The 19,455-nt window shown below is 43.2% G+C and overlaps 1 protein-coding gene and 1 pseudogene across 1 annotated transcript; one reads left to right on the top strand and one right to left on the bottom strand.

The window, feature by feature from the left end:
• The first annotated feature begins 3,184 nt into the window (after positions 1-3,184).
• On the top strand, positions 3,185-8,810 carry LOC106581245 (mediator of RNA polymerase II transcription subunit 17-like; annotated as a pseudogene).
• Positions 8,811-9,337: 527 nt separating this feature from the next.
• LOC106581280 (V-set and transmembrane domain-containing protein 5) lies at positions 9,338-18,318 on the bottom strand. The gene is made up of 4 exons (XM_014163242.3): positions 17,919-18,318; positions 10,286-10,612; positions 9,862-10,005; positions 9,338-9,743 (listed from the first exon to the last, which is right to left on the bottom strand). The coding sequence occupies exons 1-4, from the start codon at positions 17,983-17,985 to the stop codon at positions 9,712-9,714; spliced, it is 570 nt and encodes a 189-aa protein (XP_014018717.1). The 5' UTR covers positions 17,986-18,318; the 3' UTR covers positions 9,338-9,711.
• Positions 18,319-19,455: the final 1,137 nt, after the last annotated feature.

Below are 19,455 nucleotides of genomic sequence, written 5' to 3'. Positions count from 1 at the left end.
GTTGTATGTGTCGAACTGTTTTGCTTTATCTTGGCCAGGTCGCAATTGTAAATGAGAACTTGTTCTCAACTTTTCTAACTGGTTAAATAAAGGTGAAATAAAATAAATAAATGTAAAAAAATTAGGGGAGGGTTTGGCGAGGGGGTTTACATGTAGGCCGTCATTGTAAATAATAATTTGTTCTTAACTGACTTGCCTAGTTCAATAAAGGTTAAATAAAATAACATGGGGGATGGGTGCTGAGGAGTATTTCTCTCTGTAATAGGGACGTTTTGTGGGGAAAAACTCCTTCTGATTGGCTGGGCCTGATTGACCGCATCCCCATGGCCTTTCAAATTTATAACAATGTGAGGGCTCCGTATAGCTCTGCATTGACATGATTGGTTGATGGTAGGTGGGGGGCTGGAGGTCCTGTATAAACACAAACTCACTTCCTTGACAACAGCTTTGTGCCCTGCAAAGCTCAATAAGTATGAATGCCCTGACTTCTGCAGAGGCCATATCACCGTAAATGCTGCACAGCCAATGCAGAATCGGATTGACCATGGTGCTCCTTTCAGTTAAATAACAAAAAAAATACCCATTAAAATCTGACAATTTAAACTAGAGATATCAGTTTTTCTGCGTTGGATGCTTCACAAGCCACCGCATCCGCCAGTGTCGCACTCCCGCATCTGCGGTGAATGGTGGCAGAGCTAGAGCAGTGTTTGTGAGATCATGATACATCCCGAAAATCGGTCTTCTCACATCTGTAGCGTCTGAACGGTTTGACCTACAAACTCGTATTATGGAAACGGCAGACTCACGAACACGATGGTGTTCTCCGTTTTGCTCTACATCCCCACAAGTGTCACAGGACTTGCCTGAAAGTAACCAGCACTGGTTTAAAAAAAACGAATGGAAGTATGAAGGTAGTATATATATATTTCCTGAGTAAGATTTAGGACAGACACTTCAAAACATTGTTTCTTATTATTTATATTTTGACTGTCCTTTTTGCCATTTATGAATGGTATATTCAATGCATTTATATGGACTTTAGTACTAAAGTCCAAAATCTAATTGTATCAAATCATTTTTTAAATATATTTTTATAACTAACAGGGTCCTGCAATTCATAATCAAATAGCTAAATGATCCATAGTTTTACCATCTTAAAACAATTCCATATGTCAGTTTAAAGGCGCAATGCCTTTCTGGAACCTAACGTTACCCATATTGTCTATCGAAATACACTGTAGGTGGCAGCATAGTCCACTACCAGTGGTAGTTCTGCAGAACAGTACACACGAAGAAGACATTGCAAAAGTCATCCTTTCTGAACATTGTTGCCGGTGATGTCTGGTGAGGACCTGCCTTACAACATGCCTACAAGCCCTCAGTCCAGCCTCTCGCAGACAGTCTGAGCACTGATGGAGGGATTGTGTGTTCCTGGTGTAACTCGGGCAGTTGTTGTTGCCATCCTGAACCTGTCCTACAGGTGTGATGTTCAGATGTACCGATCCTGTGCAGGTGTTATTACACGTAATCTGCCACTGCGAGGACGATCAGTTGTCTGTCCTGTCTCCCTGTAGCGCTGTCTTAGGCGTCTCACAGTACGGACATTGCAATTTATTGCCCTGGCCACATCTGCAGTCCTCATGCCTCCTTGCAGCATGCCTGAGTCACGTTCACACAAATGAGCAGGGACCCTGGGCATCTTTCTTTTGGTGTTTTTCAGAGTCTCCTTAGGCCTCCTTAGTGTCCTAAGTTTTCATAACTGTGACCTTAATTGCCTACCATCTGTAAACTGTTAATGTCATAATGACCGTTCCACAGGTGCATGTTCATTAATTATTTATGGTTGATTGAACAAGCATGGGAAACAGTGTTTAAACCCTTTACAATGAAGATCTGTGAAGTTATTTGGCTTTTTACGAATTATCTTTGAATGACAGGGTCCTGAAAAAGGGATGTTTATTTTTTTGTTGTTGCTGAGTTTATATCTCTATCTCATATTCTGTTGAAAATCATCTGTATTCCACGTCTAGCTAATTGTAATGTGCATTAGGGAGCTCGATTTTATACTGGGCACAGTGGACTGGCTTGCTTGCTTTGTTTGGCTAGTTATCTGTTGTAGCTAGCTAAAGTTAAAGTTAATTTAGCTAGCTAAAGGATATTACAATGTCTAGCATCACTCATTGCCAACTACACTGAACAAAAATATGTAAAATGTTGGTCCCATGTTTCATGAGCTGATAAAAAAACTCTGAAATGTTCCATTTGCACAAAAAGCTTATTTCTCTTGAATTTTGTGCACAAATTTGTTTACATCCATGTTAGTGAGCGTTTCTCCTTTGCCAACATAATCCATCCACCTGACCGGTGTGGCATATCAAGAAGCTGCTTAAACAACATGATCATTACACAGGTCCACCTTGTGCTGGGGACAATAAAATGACAGTTTAAAATGTGCAGTTTTGTCACACAACACAATGCCACAAATGTCTTACGTTTTGAGGGAGTGTGCAATTGGCATGGTGTCTGCAGTAATGTCCACCAGAGCTGTTGCCAGATAATTTAATGTTTAATTCTCTACCAAAAGCTGCCTCCAGCATCGTTTTAGAGAATTTGGCAGTATGTCCAACCGGCCTCACAACCATGTGTAACCATGCTAGCTCAGGACCTCCACATCCGGCGTCTTCACCTGCGGGAGGGCAGCGCACAAATGGCCGAGCATCCTCCGGGTTAAGGGAGGGTTTGGCCGGGGGGGGGGGGGTTACAAATAGGCCGTCATTGTAAATAATAATTTGTTCTTAACTGACTTGCCTAATTAAATAAAGATTAAATTATTGAAATAAAATGTAGGAGGGGTGCTGAGGAGTATTTCTCTCTGTAATAGGGCCCTTTTGTGGGGAAAAACTCATTCTGATTGGCTGGGCCTGGCTCCCCAGTGGGTGGGCCTATGCCCCCCAAGGCCCATCCATGGCTACACCCCTGCCCAGTCATGTGAAATCCATAGATTTAGGGCCTAATGAATTTATTTCAATTGACTGATTTCCTTATATGAACTGTAACCCAGTAAAATCTTTGAAATTGCTGCATGTTGTGTTTATATTTTTGGTCAGTATATATTTGCTACATGGCTAGCTGTAGTCTGTTTAGCAAGCTACTTATTTGTCTAGACTTGCCCTGGTCTGTGACCATAGTCATGGTGGGTAAAATGTAGTGATTTGAATGGTTTTGTGTGTGACTACTCTTCGCCATCATCATGTCGGGTGGTGGTCCAGCAGTGCGTGTCGGCATCAAGTTGTCCTGCGAGACGCAGGTCCAGGAGGTGTCTCGAGATGGCATGGAGACATATGTCCCTCCCTTGTCCATGTCCCAGAACCTGGCCAAGCTAGCCCAGAGGATCGACTTTGGCCAGGGATCAGACTCCGATGAAGAGGGGACGGAAGCAGAGCCCAGGGACCCCCAGGAGTGGAGGAAGCAAAAGCCAGAGGAGGATGAATGTATGTCACCCCATGGACACATTGTGTTTGTCTACACCAGCTTCATTAGTTGACTGTAAAGTGATTCTTTCTGCCTTCTTTCTGCCTTGGAGAGTTATTATGGAAAAACCACCATGCGTGTTCCTGAGACTATCTGATAGACATCTGTAGCAGGGCTGTGACGATACCAACATCGTAATATTTGTTCCATGGCAAAAATGAAAACACGAAGCAGAACTCACTTTTTGGTCCTTTAAAAACAAGCTGTTTGTAAAATATTGTGTGCTATAGCTTGGAGGAAAAAATGTGACTCTGAATGACAACATAACAACGTTTGTTTCCAACATTAGGGCTGTTTTCCTGAAGAAGTTAAATCTGCTTCATGTTTTGTTTCCTTGCGATGCTACAGGTATGGTCCCGGCCCTAATCTGTAGCAACATTTATGTTTCTATTAAGCGCTTTGTAGGGAGTTGGTCTGAACAGAATGGTTGATTGATACCTGCTTCTTCTTCCAGCCACAGTGAAGTTCCAGCCGTCCTTGTGGCCCTGGGACTCAGTGCATAACAACCTGCGCAGCTCCCTGACAGAGATGTGTGTGCTATACGACGTCCTCAGCGTAGTCAAGGAGAAGTAGTGCATGGCCCTGGACCCAGTGTCCCAGGACCCCTCAGCCGGAAAGGTCGGCCTAACTAAGTGGCTTTACTCACGACTTCAATCTTTTCAATGCATCTCCGTAGTCTCAAGTGGTTCATTCTTCATTTGCACTGATGTGGAAAAACTAGAATGACAATGAAAGCAAATTCCTGGTACACAATACACATCCAACATATTGCTTATTTTGACCTATCCTGTGTTTTGAGGTCACTGCAGATGAAGGAGATGAAGCCACTTTGGACTATTTGACATGTACCTATGACCTCACTCTCTCTCCCCTGACCTCCCCAATCCCTACCTCACACCCTACTCTAGACACCCCAGGTGTTCCAGCTCATCTGTAAGAAGAAGTCTTTGGCCACAGCAGCTCATCTGCTCCTGAAGGGGGCAGAGAAACTAACCAAGTCAGTGGCAGAGAACCAGGAGAACAGAAGACAGAGGGACTTCAACTCAGAGCGGTTCTGCTCGGAGTGGAAACTACGCAAAGTAGGAGACAAGATCCTGGGAGACCTCAGCTACAGGAGCGCAGGTATGGAGGCTTTAACTCTGCTCAAATGTTTCATTTAGTGTCATTGCGGTATTTACCACCTTCTCCACATTCAGTGTTTTTCTGACATTATATAGCTCATTTCTAATGCCATGTCTCTCTCTGCAGGATCCTTGATTCCTCATACCGGCACCTTTTAAGGTGATAAAGAACATGGACATTGACTTGGACAAGAAGCTCCCGGAGGATTACTGTCCACTGAATGTCCAGATCCCCAGTGATCTGGAGGGATCAGCTTACATCAAAGTGAATAAAGACTGCTGGCCCTCTTGAACTTTTCCTCAGCTCAGAGAACATATGTCCTTGTGATGTCAATGTTCGGCCTGGCCTCTTAAATATTGTTATGTGTTTTCTTCCAGGTTTCAAATCCAGAAACAAGCCCCTGACATAGGTGCCCTAGGACCATGCCTCAGGACTACCTGGCATGATGACTCCTTGCTGTCCCCAGTCCACCTGGCCATGCTGCTGCTCCAGTTTCAACTGTTCTGCCTGCGGCTATGGAACCCTGACCTGTTCACCGGACGTGCTTGTTGCACCCTCGACAACTACTATGATTATTATTATTTGACCATGCTGGTCATTTATGAACATTTTAACATCTTGACCATGTTCTGTTATAATATCCACCCGGCACAGCCAGAAGAGGACTGGCCACCCCTCATAGCCTGGTTCCTCTCTAGGTTTCTTCCTAGGTTTTTGGCCTTTCTAGGGAGTTTTTCCTAGGGAGTTTTTCCTAGCCACCGTGCTTCTTTCACATGCATTGCTTGCTGTTTGGGGTTTTAGGCTGGGTTTCTGTACAGCACTTTTTTGATATCAGCTGATGTACGAAGGGCTATATAAATACATTTGATTTGATTTGACCTAGGCACTGTGAGCCTGTTCAGGAGGCAGCCTAAAGCTAAAGTAGGCATTCAGCCGTGGCATATGAAGCTGGAAGCTGCTCAGAACGTGCTGCTCTGTAAGGAGATCTTCGCCCAGCTGTCCCGGGAGGCGGTTCAGATCAAGTACCACATCCCCCACATCGTAGTCAAGAACCAGATCATCTCCCAACCCTTTCCAGGTGAGGACTCTTTACAATGCTTTTAGGAGGGTTATTGTAGCCTATGGAAAATTCATACTCCATGAAACCATGCAAAATTAATGCATTTATATGTTTGTTTTTTGTCTGTGTTACCTTGAGTAGTACGTTCTAAGTGTCCGGAGATGCTTTTGCTGTTATTCACCGCTCGTCAGGTGTGCAGAGTCCTACTCTTGGAGATTTCTGTATTACACCACCGTTAAGGTTGTCTATCCTCCCTGCAGGTCTCCAGTTGTCCGTTTCTCGGTGTCACTCCACTGGAGAGAAGAAGAACCAGAGGGCGTCTCCAGAGAAACCCAAACCTGACGAACACCTCTACATTTTAACACACCCTGCACCAGCTCATGAGAGAGGTGGGTCCGCCTGTCTGTCTGCATGGAAAATGATGGAACTAAATTGAATCTCACCATCTAGTAATTATATTGTTGACCAAAGACGTACTCAGACAGAGACTGACCAAACTAAGTCCCCCGTGTTTAAAAAAATATATATATGTTATACATATGCATGTGTATCATTTCTGATTGTGTGAACTGTGATACATATTGATCAATATAAATGCCCCTCCTTCCCACCCACAGTTCCACAAGCAGACCCTGAGTTCCATAGTGATGCCCCATCCAGCTAGTGCCCCCTTTGGCCACAAGAGGCAGCGTATGTCAGGGCCCATGGCCTATGACAAGGCTGTGATCTCCAACCTGCAGCAAAACGAGGGCCTACTGGAGAAGATCATCAAACAGGCCAAACACATCTTCCTACGCAGCAGGTAGGCACAAACACACACCACATCACACATCAGTGACAAGCTAATACTGTTATACTGTTTTCTTTTTCACATTTTTTATAAAAGTCTTCTCTCCTGTCAGGCTTGTTGTTTCAGTCAAAGCACCTCCTATCTTTGTTGTAAAATCACAAATCAGGAAAATGTTGGCACAATGAAACCGTATGTTACTGAATTAGAATTTTACAGGACAGCAACTCAACATTGACTGCAAGTCCACCCCTCGTGTCTGTTTCAGGACGGCGCGGACCATTGACAACCTGGCCAGCCGTATAGAAGACCCCCAGATCCAGGCCCACTGGTCCAACATCAACGATGTGTACGAGTCTAGTGTCAAAGTCCTCATCACCTCCCAGGGTTACAAGCAGATCTGCAAGTAAGTGGAGCAGGAACCAGGAGGACTGGCTAGGCCAGAGCAACAGAGGCAGAGTACTGTTAAAGCCAGGAGGACTGGCTAGGCCAGAGCAACAGAGGCAGAGTACTGTTAAAGCCAGGACTGGCTAGGCCAGAGCAACAGAGGCAGAGTACTGTTAAAGCCAGGAGGACTGGATAGGCCAGAGCAACAGAGGCAGAGTACTGTTAAAGCCAGGAGGACTGGCTAGGCCAGAGTAACAGAGGCAGAGTACTGTTAAAGCCAGGAGGACTGGCTAGGCCAGAGCAACAGAGGCAGAGTACTGTTAAAGCCAGGAGGACTGGCTAGGCCAGAGTAACAGAGGCAGAGTACTGTTAAAGCCAGGAGGACTGGTTAAGCCAGAGTAACAGAGCCAGAGCCAGAACAACAGAGGCAGAGTACTGTTAAAGCCAGGAGGACTGGCTAGGCCAGAGCAACAGAGGCAGAGTACTGTTAAAGCCAGGAGGACTGGCTAGGCCAGAGCAACAGAGGCAGAGTACTGTTAAAGCCAGGGGGACTGGCTAAGCCAGAGCAACAGAGGCAGAGTACTGTTAAAGCCAGGGGGACTGGCTAAGCCAGAGTAACAGAGGCAGAGTACCATTAAAGCCAGGAGGACTGGCTAGGCCAGAGCAACAGAGGCAGAGTACTGTTAAAGCCAGGGGGACTGGCTAAGCCAGAGTAACAGAGGCAGAGTGCTCTTTATACATGGTTTGGGGGACAGTGTTTAGAGAATACACTTCTGGGCCAGGAATTGGCGACATATCGTCTAGAATAGAACATTTTGGTGAGTGTAGAGAATTAATTAAAAGGAAAAAGGTAGGTTCTGTGTTCGATCAACAGAAGAAGAGGTTTCACCTTAATGAATTACCAACAATTTAATTCGGGCAATTATTCAGCTTTGTCAGTGTTCGGTAAAGGTCTTGTCTAGATAAAACTTTGACCATGGAGAAAGAATGTTCCATGACCTTATGTGTGTGTGCAGGTCTATCCAGCTGCAGCTGAACATAGGGGTTGAGCAGATCTGAGTGGTGCACAGGGACAGACGTGTCATCACCCTCTCTCACCAGGAACAGGGGCTGCAGGACTTCCTCCTCTCTCAGGTCAGGGGACCAAGTGACTGCTCTCACATCTCCACCTGCTGTTTATGTACTCTGTATTACAGTCAAGTATAGCTAGAAGCCAACTAAAATGCTTGCTGTATGTTCTAAAATGCATGACTAGATGCATTTGCTAGACCTGCTGTAGTTCTTCACTGCCTATTGCTCCAGGGAAACTTTTATTCAAGTCCATTTCAAAGTATTGATGTAGCCTTTTTGTAGCTTCCTGTCTGAACTAGTGAGTAACAGTGCCCCCCTGTCCCCTGGTACTGCAGATGTCTCAGCAGCAGGTCCATGCGGTACAGCAGCTGGCTAAGGTGATGAGTTGGCATGTTCTGAGCTTCAGTAACCATTTGGGCCTGGACTCTGTGGAGAGCATCGGAAACGCCTCGGCCATCACCGTTGCCTCCTCCAACGGGGAATACGCAATCTCAGGTACCGTCCTTCAATCAATCACTGGCATGTTGGCCGTCATGCACCTTAAACTGCTCATTTAGTCTGAAAACGAATATGATGATCTGAATGACTGAAACTTAAGATAATGCTAATATTTGTCCAAATGAATGTGTTGTATCTTTTCCAGTGCGTAGTGGTCCAGAGAGCGGCTGGAAGCTCGTGGTCCAGTTCCCACGCAGCCAGAACAAGGAGCTGCCCAAGTCTGACGTCATCCAGGATGGGAAGTGGAACCACCTGCGAGGGCTCTACAAAGAGGCCCACTGGAGCAAGATGGAGGGACGCAATTTTGTTTACAAGATGGATCTTCTCATGACAGCCCTCACCCCCTGTCCTTAGGTCCGGCCACTATCACACTCTCTCGCTATCTCAGATTATTTTTCTATGGGCTGAATTCTAACTTGATCCACTTTTGTGGAAATCATGCATTGATGTTTGTGGATTTGCTTGGACATTTGACTTACCTGTGCCAATGTATTATTATTATTATTATATACCAGACTTGTGGATGTCTTGGCTGATTTCATTTGATTTTCCCATGATGTCAAGCAAAGAGGCACTGAGTTTGAAGGTAGGCCTTGAAATACATCCACAGGTACACCTCCAATTGACTCAAATGATGTCAATTAGCATATCAGAAGCTTCTAAAGCATGACATCATTTTCTGGAATTTTCCAAGCTATTTAAAGGCACAGTCAACTTAGTGTATGTAAACTTCTGACCCACTGGAATTGTGATACAGTGAATTATAAGTGAAATAATTTGTCTGTAAACAGCTGTTGGAAAAATTACTTGTCATGCACAAAGTAGATGTCCTAGCCGACTTGCCAAAACTATAGTTTGTTAACAAGAAATGTGTGGAGTGGTTGAAAAACAACTAGTTTTAATGACTCCAACCTAAGTGTATGCAAACTTCTGACCTCAACTGTATATTTTAAATGTTACAGTAAAAGAAACTGAAAACCTCAGCTGTGAAAATAAATATATAATTTGTTTCCACTTGTCAGTGTTTCCTTACATAAAATAGCATGGACTAATATCAGTTGTTGTGTATACAGTTTTCATGTACAGTAAAATAATACATGCAGTTTGTCTTGAGGCACGTAGGTTGATAATCCTTCATCTGTTCCTGAAATTATTTACACTCTGTGGATGCTTTCATTGATTTATACAATTAGTCTTTCATTTTAGCTCATATTGGTTGTTGGGCAGTCCCATCTGGCTTTCTCAGATCTTCATATCAGAGAGGTTGCAGCTCAGTTACATCATTCTCTGGAGATTATACAAAAAATGAGAAATTCAATGAACCACGTACACACAAGAACTATCAAACTTGAGTCATTGAATTACTAATTATTTATATTACCAAAATCATTCTAAAAGTATTTACCTGGCATCTGCCGCCTCTGTCTCCATGCATTGATCTGGCTGTAGGCTTTGTCCATGAGCCACATGGAGACCATGAGGAAGCCAGCCAAGGAGGCCAGCACTACAGCAAACACTGCCAGGTACTGGAGGTCCTCATACAGAACCTCTACAACACAGGGAGGGAGAACACACCATGTTCATTCTCACTTCCACTAACTAGCTTACTCATAATGGTAGAGTTCAATGAAGGTCACTTGTACTGAACTACTCATAAAGATACTGTTCAATAACACCATAAGGCCGCTACAGAAAACGTCTCCAGGACTGAGAGGAAAACAGTTCCATAAAGAGGTTCTTGTGAATGTCAGCTATGATGTAACACTAACACTGTAGCCTAAAGCAAAATGCCACATTGTGATATAGGCCTGCACCCACCATTCACTCACCTTCCACATTCAAGACAAATCCTGCATCTTTGCTGCTCCCGGACAGTTCAGTCACAGTGATCATGTAGAAGCCAGTGTCCTGAATACGTAGGTCCGAAAGTCCCATAGATCCATTAGTGTATGTGAGGATTCTGTCCATGTAGTCCTCTGATACATTGGTAAACCCCCCAGGTTGCCACGCCCCAATTTCTCTGCTCACCCTGCCAGACATAAAGGTCCACTGTATTGTGGGAATCCCAACACAGGAGATGTCCACAGAGAACAATACATCCTGTTGGACAGGCCTGGTCAGACTCTGCTGAGGAGACCGAATTGAGATGGCTCCAGCTGCCGAAGGAAGAACGTAGCGGAGGGAGGAAGGGAAAGAGAGAGGAACAGTGTTTTTTAATGTATGACAGATAAAGAGAAGTTGATATTTCTGATTTGTATTTTAGAATCAGATAAATCAACATATTACCCACACACTGATGTTTTATTGACATGTTATCACCACAGTAATTTTCTGACTTCCCACTTGCCTTTTTTATGAGCAACGGATCAACTACCTTCAGTTTTTTATTTTTTTGAGCCCAATTGGCCCCTCAGCTCTGACAGAAGAAATACCCCCCTTTACCCTACTCCCTTACATAACGACCAGTTAATATTCAACCTCTCCACAAAAGACAGAATGTTTTCAGTCCACAGACATTACATAACATATTGTCATACTGTATTATGGGTTTGCTGCCATCAAATGACTTTGAGATGACACATTGGCATGTGATTCTAGCACGTCGCTTCATCTCAAATCAAAGTTTATTGTTCACTTACACAGATTTGAAGATGTTATTGCAGGTGCAGCGAAATGCTTGTGTTTCAAGCTTCAGCAGTGCAGTAATATCTAACAATACAAAACAATACACACATAATCCAAAACGTAAAAAGAAAGAAATTAAGAAATATCAGAACGAGCAATGTCAGAGTCCAGAATATATATATAATATACAGTTGAAGTCAGAAGTTTACATACACCCTAGCCAAATACATTTAAACTCAGTTTTTCACAATTCCTGACATTTAATCCAAGTAAAAATTCCCTGTCTTAGGTCAGTTAGGATCACCACTTTATTTTAAGAATGTGAAATGTCAGAATAATATTAGAGAGAATGATTTATTTCAGCTTTTATTTCTTTCATCACATTCCCAGTGGGTCAGATGTTTACATACACTCAATTAGTATTTGGTAACATTGCCTTTAAATTGTTTAACTTGAATCAAACATTTTGGGTAGCCTTCCACAAGCTTCCCACAATAAGTTGGGTGAATTTTCTCCCATTCCTCCCGACAGAGCTGGTGTAACTGAGTCAGGTTTGTAGGCCTCCTTGGTCACGCTTTTTCAGTTCTGCCCACAAAATTTCTGTAGGATTCAGGTCAGTGCTTTGTGATGGCCACTCCAATACGTTGACTTTGTTGTCGTTAAGCCATTTTGCCACAACTTTGGAAGTATGCTTGGGGTCATTGTCCATTTGGAAGACCCATTTGCAAGCAAGCTTTAATTTCCTGACTGATGTCATGAGATATTGCTTCAATATATCCACATAATTTTCCATCCTCATGATGCCATCTATTTTGTGAAGTGCACCAGTCCCTCCTGCAGCAAAGCACCCCCACAACATGATGCTGCCACCCCCTGTGCTTCACGGTTGGGATGGTGTTCTTTGGCTTGCAAGCCTCCCCCTTTTTCCTCCAAACATAAAGATGGTCATTATGGCCAAACAGTTGGTCATTATGGTCATTATGGCCAAACAGTTCTATTTTGTTTCATCAGCCCAGAGGACATTTCTCCAAAAAGTACGATCTTTGTCCCCATTTGCAGTTGCAAACCATAGTCTGGCTTTTCTATGGCGGTTTTTGAGCAGTGACTTCTTCCTTGCTGAGCAGCCTTTCAGGTTATGTTTATATAGTACTTGTTTTACTGTGGATATGGATACTTTTGTACCTGTTTCCTCCAGCATCTTCACAAGGTCCTTTGCTGTTATTCTGGGATTGATTTGCACTTTTTGCACCAAAGTACGATCATCTCTAGGAGACAGAACGCATCTCCTTCCTGAGCGGGATGATGGCTGTGTGGTCCCGTGGTGTTTATACTTGTGTACTATTGTTTGTACAGATGAACGTGGTACCTTCAGGTGTTTGGAAATTGCTCCCAAGGATGAACCAGACTTGTGGAGGTCTACAATTTATTTTCTGAGGTCTTGGCTGATTTCATTTGATTTTTCCCATGATGTCAAGCAAAGAGGCACTGAGTTTGAAGGTAGGCCTTGAAATACATCCACAGCTACACCTCCAATTGACTGAAATGATGTCAATTAGCATATCAGAAGCTTCTAAAGCCATGACATCATTTTCTGGAATTTTCCAAGCTGTTTAAAGGCACAGTCAACTTAGTGTATGTAAACTTCTGACCCACTGGAATTGTGATACAAGTCAAATAAGTGAAATAATCTGTCTGTAAACAATTGTTGGAAAAATTACTTGTGTCATGCACAAAGTAGATGTCCTAGCCGACTTGCCAAAAATACAGTTTGTTAACAAGAAATTTGTGGAGGGGTTGAAAAACAAGTTTTAATGACTCCAACCTAAGTATATGTAAACTTCCGACTTCATATATACAGTTGACTGGTACTATATAACTGTATATATATATATATATATATATATATATATATATAAATATATATATATATATATATACAGGGTGTGTATAGGCGGTACGGACTGTAAACAGTGCCTTTGGAAAGTATTCAGACCCCTTGACTTGTTCCACATTTTGTTAGGTTACAGCCTTATTCTAAAATTCATCAAATATTTTTTTCCCTCATCAATCAACACACACCGCAAAAACAGGTTTTTATACATTTTGCCAAATGTATTCAAAATAAAAAACTGAAATATCAGATTTACATAAGTATTCAGACCCTTTACTTACTCAGTACTTTGTTAAAGCACATTTCGCAGCCACCGCACGGCAAGTGGTACCGGAGTGCCAAGTCTAGGTCCAAGAGGCTTCTAAACAGCTTCTACCCCAAAGCCATAAGACTCCTGAACATCTAGTCAAATGGCTACCCAGAATATTTGCATTGCCCCCCTCCCCCTCCCTCTGTCCCTCTTTCCACCGCTGCTACTCTCTGTTGTCATATATGCATAGTCACTTTAATAACTCTACCTTCATGTACATACTACCTAAACGAACAGGTGCCCCCACACATTGACTCTGTATCGGTACCCCCTGTATATAGTCTCGCTATTGTTATTTTACTGCTGCTCTTTAATTACTTTTTACTTTTATCTCTTATTCTTATCCATATTTTTTTTGAAACTGCATTGTTGGTTAGGGGCTTGTAAGTAAGCATTTAACTGTAAGGTCTACATCTGTTGTATTCGGTGCATGTGATAAATAAAATTTGATTTGATTTGATTTGAATGCAGCCTCTAGTGTTCATGGGTATGACGCTACAAGCTTGGCACACCTGTATTTGGGAAGTTTCTCCCATTCTTCTCTGCAGATCCTCTCAAGCTCGGTCTATTTTCAGGTCTCTTCAGAGATGTTCGATCGGGTTCAAGTCCGGGCTCTGGCTGGCCCACTCAAGGACATTTAGAGACTTGTCCCGAAGCCACTGTGCTTAGGGTTGTTGTCCTGTTGGAAAGTGAACCTTGGCCTATTCTGAGGTCCTGGGTGCTCTGGAGTAGGTTTTCATCAAGGATCTCTCTGTACTTTTCATCAAGGATCTCTCTGTTCATCTTTGCCTCGATCCTGACTAGTCTACCAGTCCCTGCCGCTGAAAAACATCCCCAGAGCATGATGCTGCCACCACCATACCTCACTGTAGGGATGGTGCCAGGTTTCCTCCAGATGGAGGAAGGTCAAGGAGTTCAAATTTGGTTTCATCAGACCTGACAGTCTTTAAGTCTGACAGTCTTTAAGTGCCTTTTGGCAAACTCCAAGTGGGCTATCATATGCCTTTTAATGAGGTGTGGCTTCCGTATGGTCACTCTACCGTAAAGGCCTGATTGGTGAAGTGCTGCAGAGATGGTTGTCCTTCTGGAAGGTTCTCCTACCTCCACAGAGGAACTCTAGAGTTCTGTCAGAGTGACCATCGGGTTTTTCGTCACCTCCCTGACCAAGAACCTTCTCCCCGATTGCTCAGTTTGGCCGGGCGGCCAACTCTAGGAAGTGTCTTGGTGATTCCAGACTTCTTCCATTTAAAAATGATGAAGGTGTTCCCGGGGACCTTCAATGCTGCAGACATTTTTGGCACCCTTCCCCAGATCTCTGCCTCGACACAATCCTGTCTCGGAGCTCTACGGACAATTCCTTCATCCTCATGCCTTGGTTTTTGCTTTGACATGCACTGTCAACTGTGGGACCTTATATGGACAGGTGTGTGCCTTTCCAAATAATGTCCAATCAATTGAATTTTCCATAGGTGGACTCCAATCAAGTTGTAGAAACATCTCAAGGATGATCAATGGAAACAGGAGGCACCTGAGCTCAATTTCGAGTGTCATAGCAAAGGGTCTGAATACTTATGTAAATAAGGCATTTCTGATCTCGCCCATCACACGCCCGAAGGGGGCGCAAAACCGGACAGTGACTCAACCCATTCAAGTCGAGTTTATCGAGAAAAAAAAGCATGGCACGGCATGATTCACCCCTCCTAGGGACGGCATGGGAGAGCATTATCAAGCCAGTGATTAAGCCCACGTAATATGGTCAGAGGCAGATAATCCCAGTGGAGAGAGAGGAGCCAGCCAGGCAGACACAGCAAGGGTGGTTCATCACTCCAGGAAAAAAGCTGCTCTTTAAATATAAGGTCCAGAGTAACGTTGAGGTCCTTCAAAGTTTTATTTGAGGCAACTGTATAACCATCAAGATAAATTGTCAGATCAAACAGAAGATTTCTTTGTTTCTTGGGACCTTGAACTAGTATCTTGTTTTGTCCAAGTTCAAAAGTAAAACATTTGCTGCCATCCACTTCCTTATGTCTGAAACACAGGCTTCGAGGCTAGGCAATTTTGGGGCTTCACCAAGTTTCATCGAAATGTACAGCTGTGTGTCGTCTGCATAGCAGTGAACGTTTACATTGAGTTTCCGAATGACATACCCAAGAGGTAGAGTATACATTGATTGTACAAAACATTAGTAACACCTGCTCTTTCCATGACAGACTGACCAGGTGAATCCAGGTGAATCCATTATTGATGTCACTTGCTAAATCCACTTCAATCAGTGTAGATGAAGGGGAGGAGACAGGTTAAAGAAGGATTTTTAAACCTTGAGATAATTGAGACATTGTGTATGTGCACCATTCAGAGGGTGAATGGGCAAGACAAAAGAATTAAGTGCCTTTGAACGGTGTATGGTAATAGGTGCCAGGCGCATCGGTTTTAATGTGTCAAGAACTGCAATGCTGCTGGGTTTTTCATGCTGAACAGTTTCCCATGTGTATCAAGAATGGTCCGCCACCCAAAGGACATCCAGCCAACTTGACACAACTGTGGGAATCATTGGAGTCAACATGGGCCAGCATCTGTGTGGAATGCTTTTGATACCTTTTAGAGTCCAGGCACTGAAGAATTTATTAAGCTGTTCTGAGGGCAAAACTCAATATTAGGAAGGTGTTCCTAATGTTTTATACACTGTGAAAAGAATAGTGGTCCTTAAACCATCCACAGAGACAAACTGATATCTTTCCTACAGATAAGATCTAAACCAGGCAGGAACTTGTCCGTGTAGCTAGTCGGAAAACTTCAAATATGGTGGAGCGCCATTTCCGTTCCAATTTTCTGGAAGCTTGCTTCAGGGCTTGGGTATTTTCTGTAAACCAGGGAGCTAGTTTCTTGTGACAAATGTTTTTGTTTGCGACTGCATCTGGGGTATTACGCAAGGTTAAGTTTAGATCCTGGGTAGGTGGTTAACTGATTTTTGTACTCCGGAGTCCTTAGGTAGGTGTGGGCAGTCTGGAAGGGTATCTAGGAATCTTTGGGTTGTCCGAGAATTTATAGCACGTGTTTTGATAATCCTTGGTTGGGGTCTTAGCAAATCATTTGTTGCGATTTCTAATGTAATAACATGGTGGTCCGATAGTCCAAGATTATGAAGAAAACATTTAGATCCACAATGTTTATTACACAAAACTAGATCCAGGGTATGATTGTGGCAATGCGTCGGTTCCAAGACCTGTTTACCTGATGTGCCACCTTGTCCTGGACCTTGTCACGTCCTGACCAGTAAAAGGGGTTATTTGTTATTGTAGTTTGGTCAGGGCGTGACAGGGGGTGTTTGGTTTGTGTGTTTCGGGATTTTGGGGTTATGTTCTATGTTAGTCTAGGTTGGAAGTGTTTGGGATTGGTCTCTAATTGGAGGCAGCTGTATCTCGTTGCCTCTGATTAGAGACTATATTTAAGTAGTTTTTTTTTGTCATTGTGTTTGTGGGTGGTTATTTTCTGTTCAGTGTTTCTTGTACCAGACAGTACTGTTTGGATGTCGTGTTTTTTCTTGTTTTGTTTAGTGTTCGAAATAAAGTTCATTATGAGCACTCAACCCGCTGCGCCTTGGTCTACTCCCTTCGACTTCGATGGCCGTTACAGACCTGCTGTTTTGACTCTCTCTCGTTCTCTCTCTGTCTCCCCCCCCCCCCACCTGCAGTCTCAAACTTTGAATGCCAACTGATATTAACTCCTGAGGTGCTGACCTGTTGCACCCTCTATAACCACTGTGATTATTATGTGACCCTTCTGGTCATCTATGAACGTTTGAACATCTTGAAGAACGATCTGGCCTAAATGGCTATGTACTCTTATAACCTCCACCGGGCACAATCAGAAGAGGACTGGCTACCCCTCAGAGCCAGGTTCCTTTCTAGGTTTCTTCCTAGGTTCCTGCCGTTCTAGGAAGTTTTTCCTAGCCACCGTGCTTCTAAATCTGCATTGCTTACTCTTTTGGGTTTTAGGCTGGGTTTCTGTATAACACTTTGTGACATGTGCTGATTTAAAAAGGGCTTTATAAATACATTTGATTAATTGTTTGGTTTTGAATTGCCATGAGGGCAATTCAAAACCAATCAGTTAATCAAATGTATTTATTTATCAAATGTAATTGCCCTCATAGCCACCTGCTTTCAGTTGTTTTCTCATGTAAGATGTGTTTCAATCAATGTGAATTACTGACTCAGACAACACCAGTCCAACTAAAGGTGTGTGCACACAAGATGAAGCATGCACAAAGAATTTTGTTAAAGCATGCAAAGAATGACAGAGAAACATTATGGCTGCCAGAGGTATGCCTTGAAACCATCACGCCCTATCCAGGTTTTGGGGAATTAACAAACCACTGTGTGTCTAAGTGCACTATCATTCTGTTTCACCGGTACAAACCACATCAGAGCAAAAGTTGAGAAATACTCAAAGTTAGTCAACCAATACCAGAAGACAGTTTCTTCTGAAATTGCTTGGCCTACATCATACACTCTGAGGCAAACATAGGCATGCCCTTAAACACACAAGCACTCACATTTAAACACATACAAATCAGTATGTCCATATATGGATACATGCTCACAGAAGTGTTTCCATGTATGGATAGGATACATACCTAGGTGGCACACATACAATGTGATGCTGAAGAAAAGAGCGACTTCCTGTGTGTCCCAGAGCCACATTAGAACCCCAGGTCCATCTATTCTCGCCAGTACGGAGTGTCTACTGGGTCATTCCACATTCTGGAGCATTCGCATTGCTCTTCTCTCAAAATCCATTATTTCCTGTGTTCCTCCTTCCTTTTTATTTTTGTTAATGTCTTAATCTGGTGGAAAACAGTATCTCTCTTGTTGGTGATGTTTTCTTCTGTCCTTCTCAGCTTTGTGTTCTCTGGCTACCTAAGCTGCTCTGCCTGTGCAACGGCACCTCACCCATCAGACAGGATCAGCAGGAGATTACTGTGTAAACATTCACACTAAGAAACAAGCACTGAGAGAGAGAGAGAGTAAGAGAGAGGGAGCCAATAACAGAGTAAATACTCATGCAGAAACACACAGAGAGACACGCCTGTATGGCCTCCCTGTACTGCCTCCCACAAATGCACCACGTGGGATGAATAAGTGGTATTGGAACTTGGACACACCTTGCTGAGCAGGTCAGACAGGGAGGAGTGTCTATTCTGAGATGACTGCACCTCTTTATTATGGCCACATGAACAGAAGTTACAATATAGTATATCGCAGATCCACTTTGCCTATTTGCTGCCTGGTCACTGTTGCAATAGCTTATTTTTGAAGCAGATAATCAGTGACGCGACTTTCACTGGGGATGGGGGTGTCATGTCCCCCCCACATTCTGAAATTGCATTTTTGTCCCCCCCAGTTTCATCATTGCAATGTGATACAAAAATCGACAACTGTGTGCTTTAGGACTAGGCTGGCTGGACCTGCACGGTAGAGTTGAGCATAGTTCAGTGTGTATGTGTTGCGCTCTTTCACAGAGTTGTAAAAACCAAACCAAGCAGAAAGTGGATACTATTTAGTTGACTGATGTAGTTGGCAAGGTAACTGCTGTTTATCTTAACTGAAAAAAGAAATGAGTGTTTATTCGTAGTGCTGAACTATTATTTTAACTGACATGTAACGTTAGCTAATGTTTCATCCGCTCTCGACTGAGGTGAATAAGCTATGCTAGCTAGTAGCTTCCACAGCCAGGTCAGCTCGAGCCTCTAGTTATCTGTCAGATAGCGATATGAGCTGGCTAGTATCACTATCTAACAGCTGTTGTTTGCATGGACATGTTTTGTAGCCTTTGTTTTGTCCTGTTTCAGAAGTAAATGAACTTGGCTAGCTTTCGCCAGTTGATTTATCATTCGAGAGAGACCTGACCAAAAGTTGACTAACGTTAGCTATTATTTTTGCCTCACACTAGACCTGAATCAGATGATGAAACTATTGGCCAAACGATTGAAGATTGATATTCTGATGATTTTTCAGTGAAATGTGAGTTGTATTAGTCAATATGGCTATGTAACATTATTGATCTGTCAGTTTCCCTAGCTAATTCCTTACTTTTCACACTGACACAGTAATAAACAGCTCTAACATTACAGGCTTCACGGTCATTGCGCACAGTAGACTTCTGCATAGGAC

Source organism: Salmo salar, chromosome 20 (genome assembly GCF_965601325.2).
Source record: "Salmo salar chromosome 20, fSalSal1, whole genome shotgun sequence".
Lineage (NCBI taxonomy): Eukaryota > Metazoa > Chordata > Actinopteri > Salmoniformes > Salmonidae > Salmo > Salmo salar.
The sequence above is the reverse complement of the archived record's forward strand: the minus strand, read 5'-3'. Positions and strand labels throughout refer to the sequence as shown.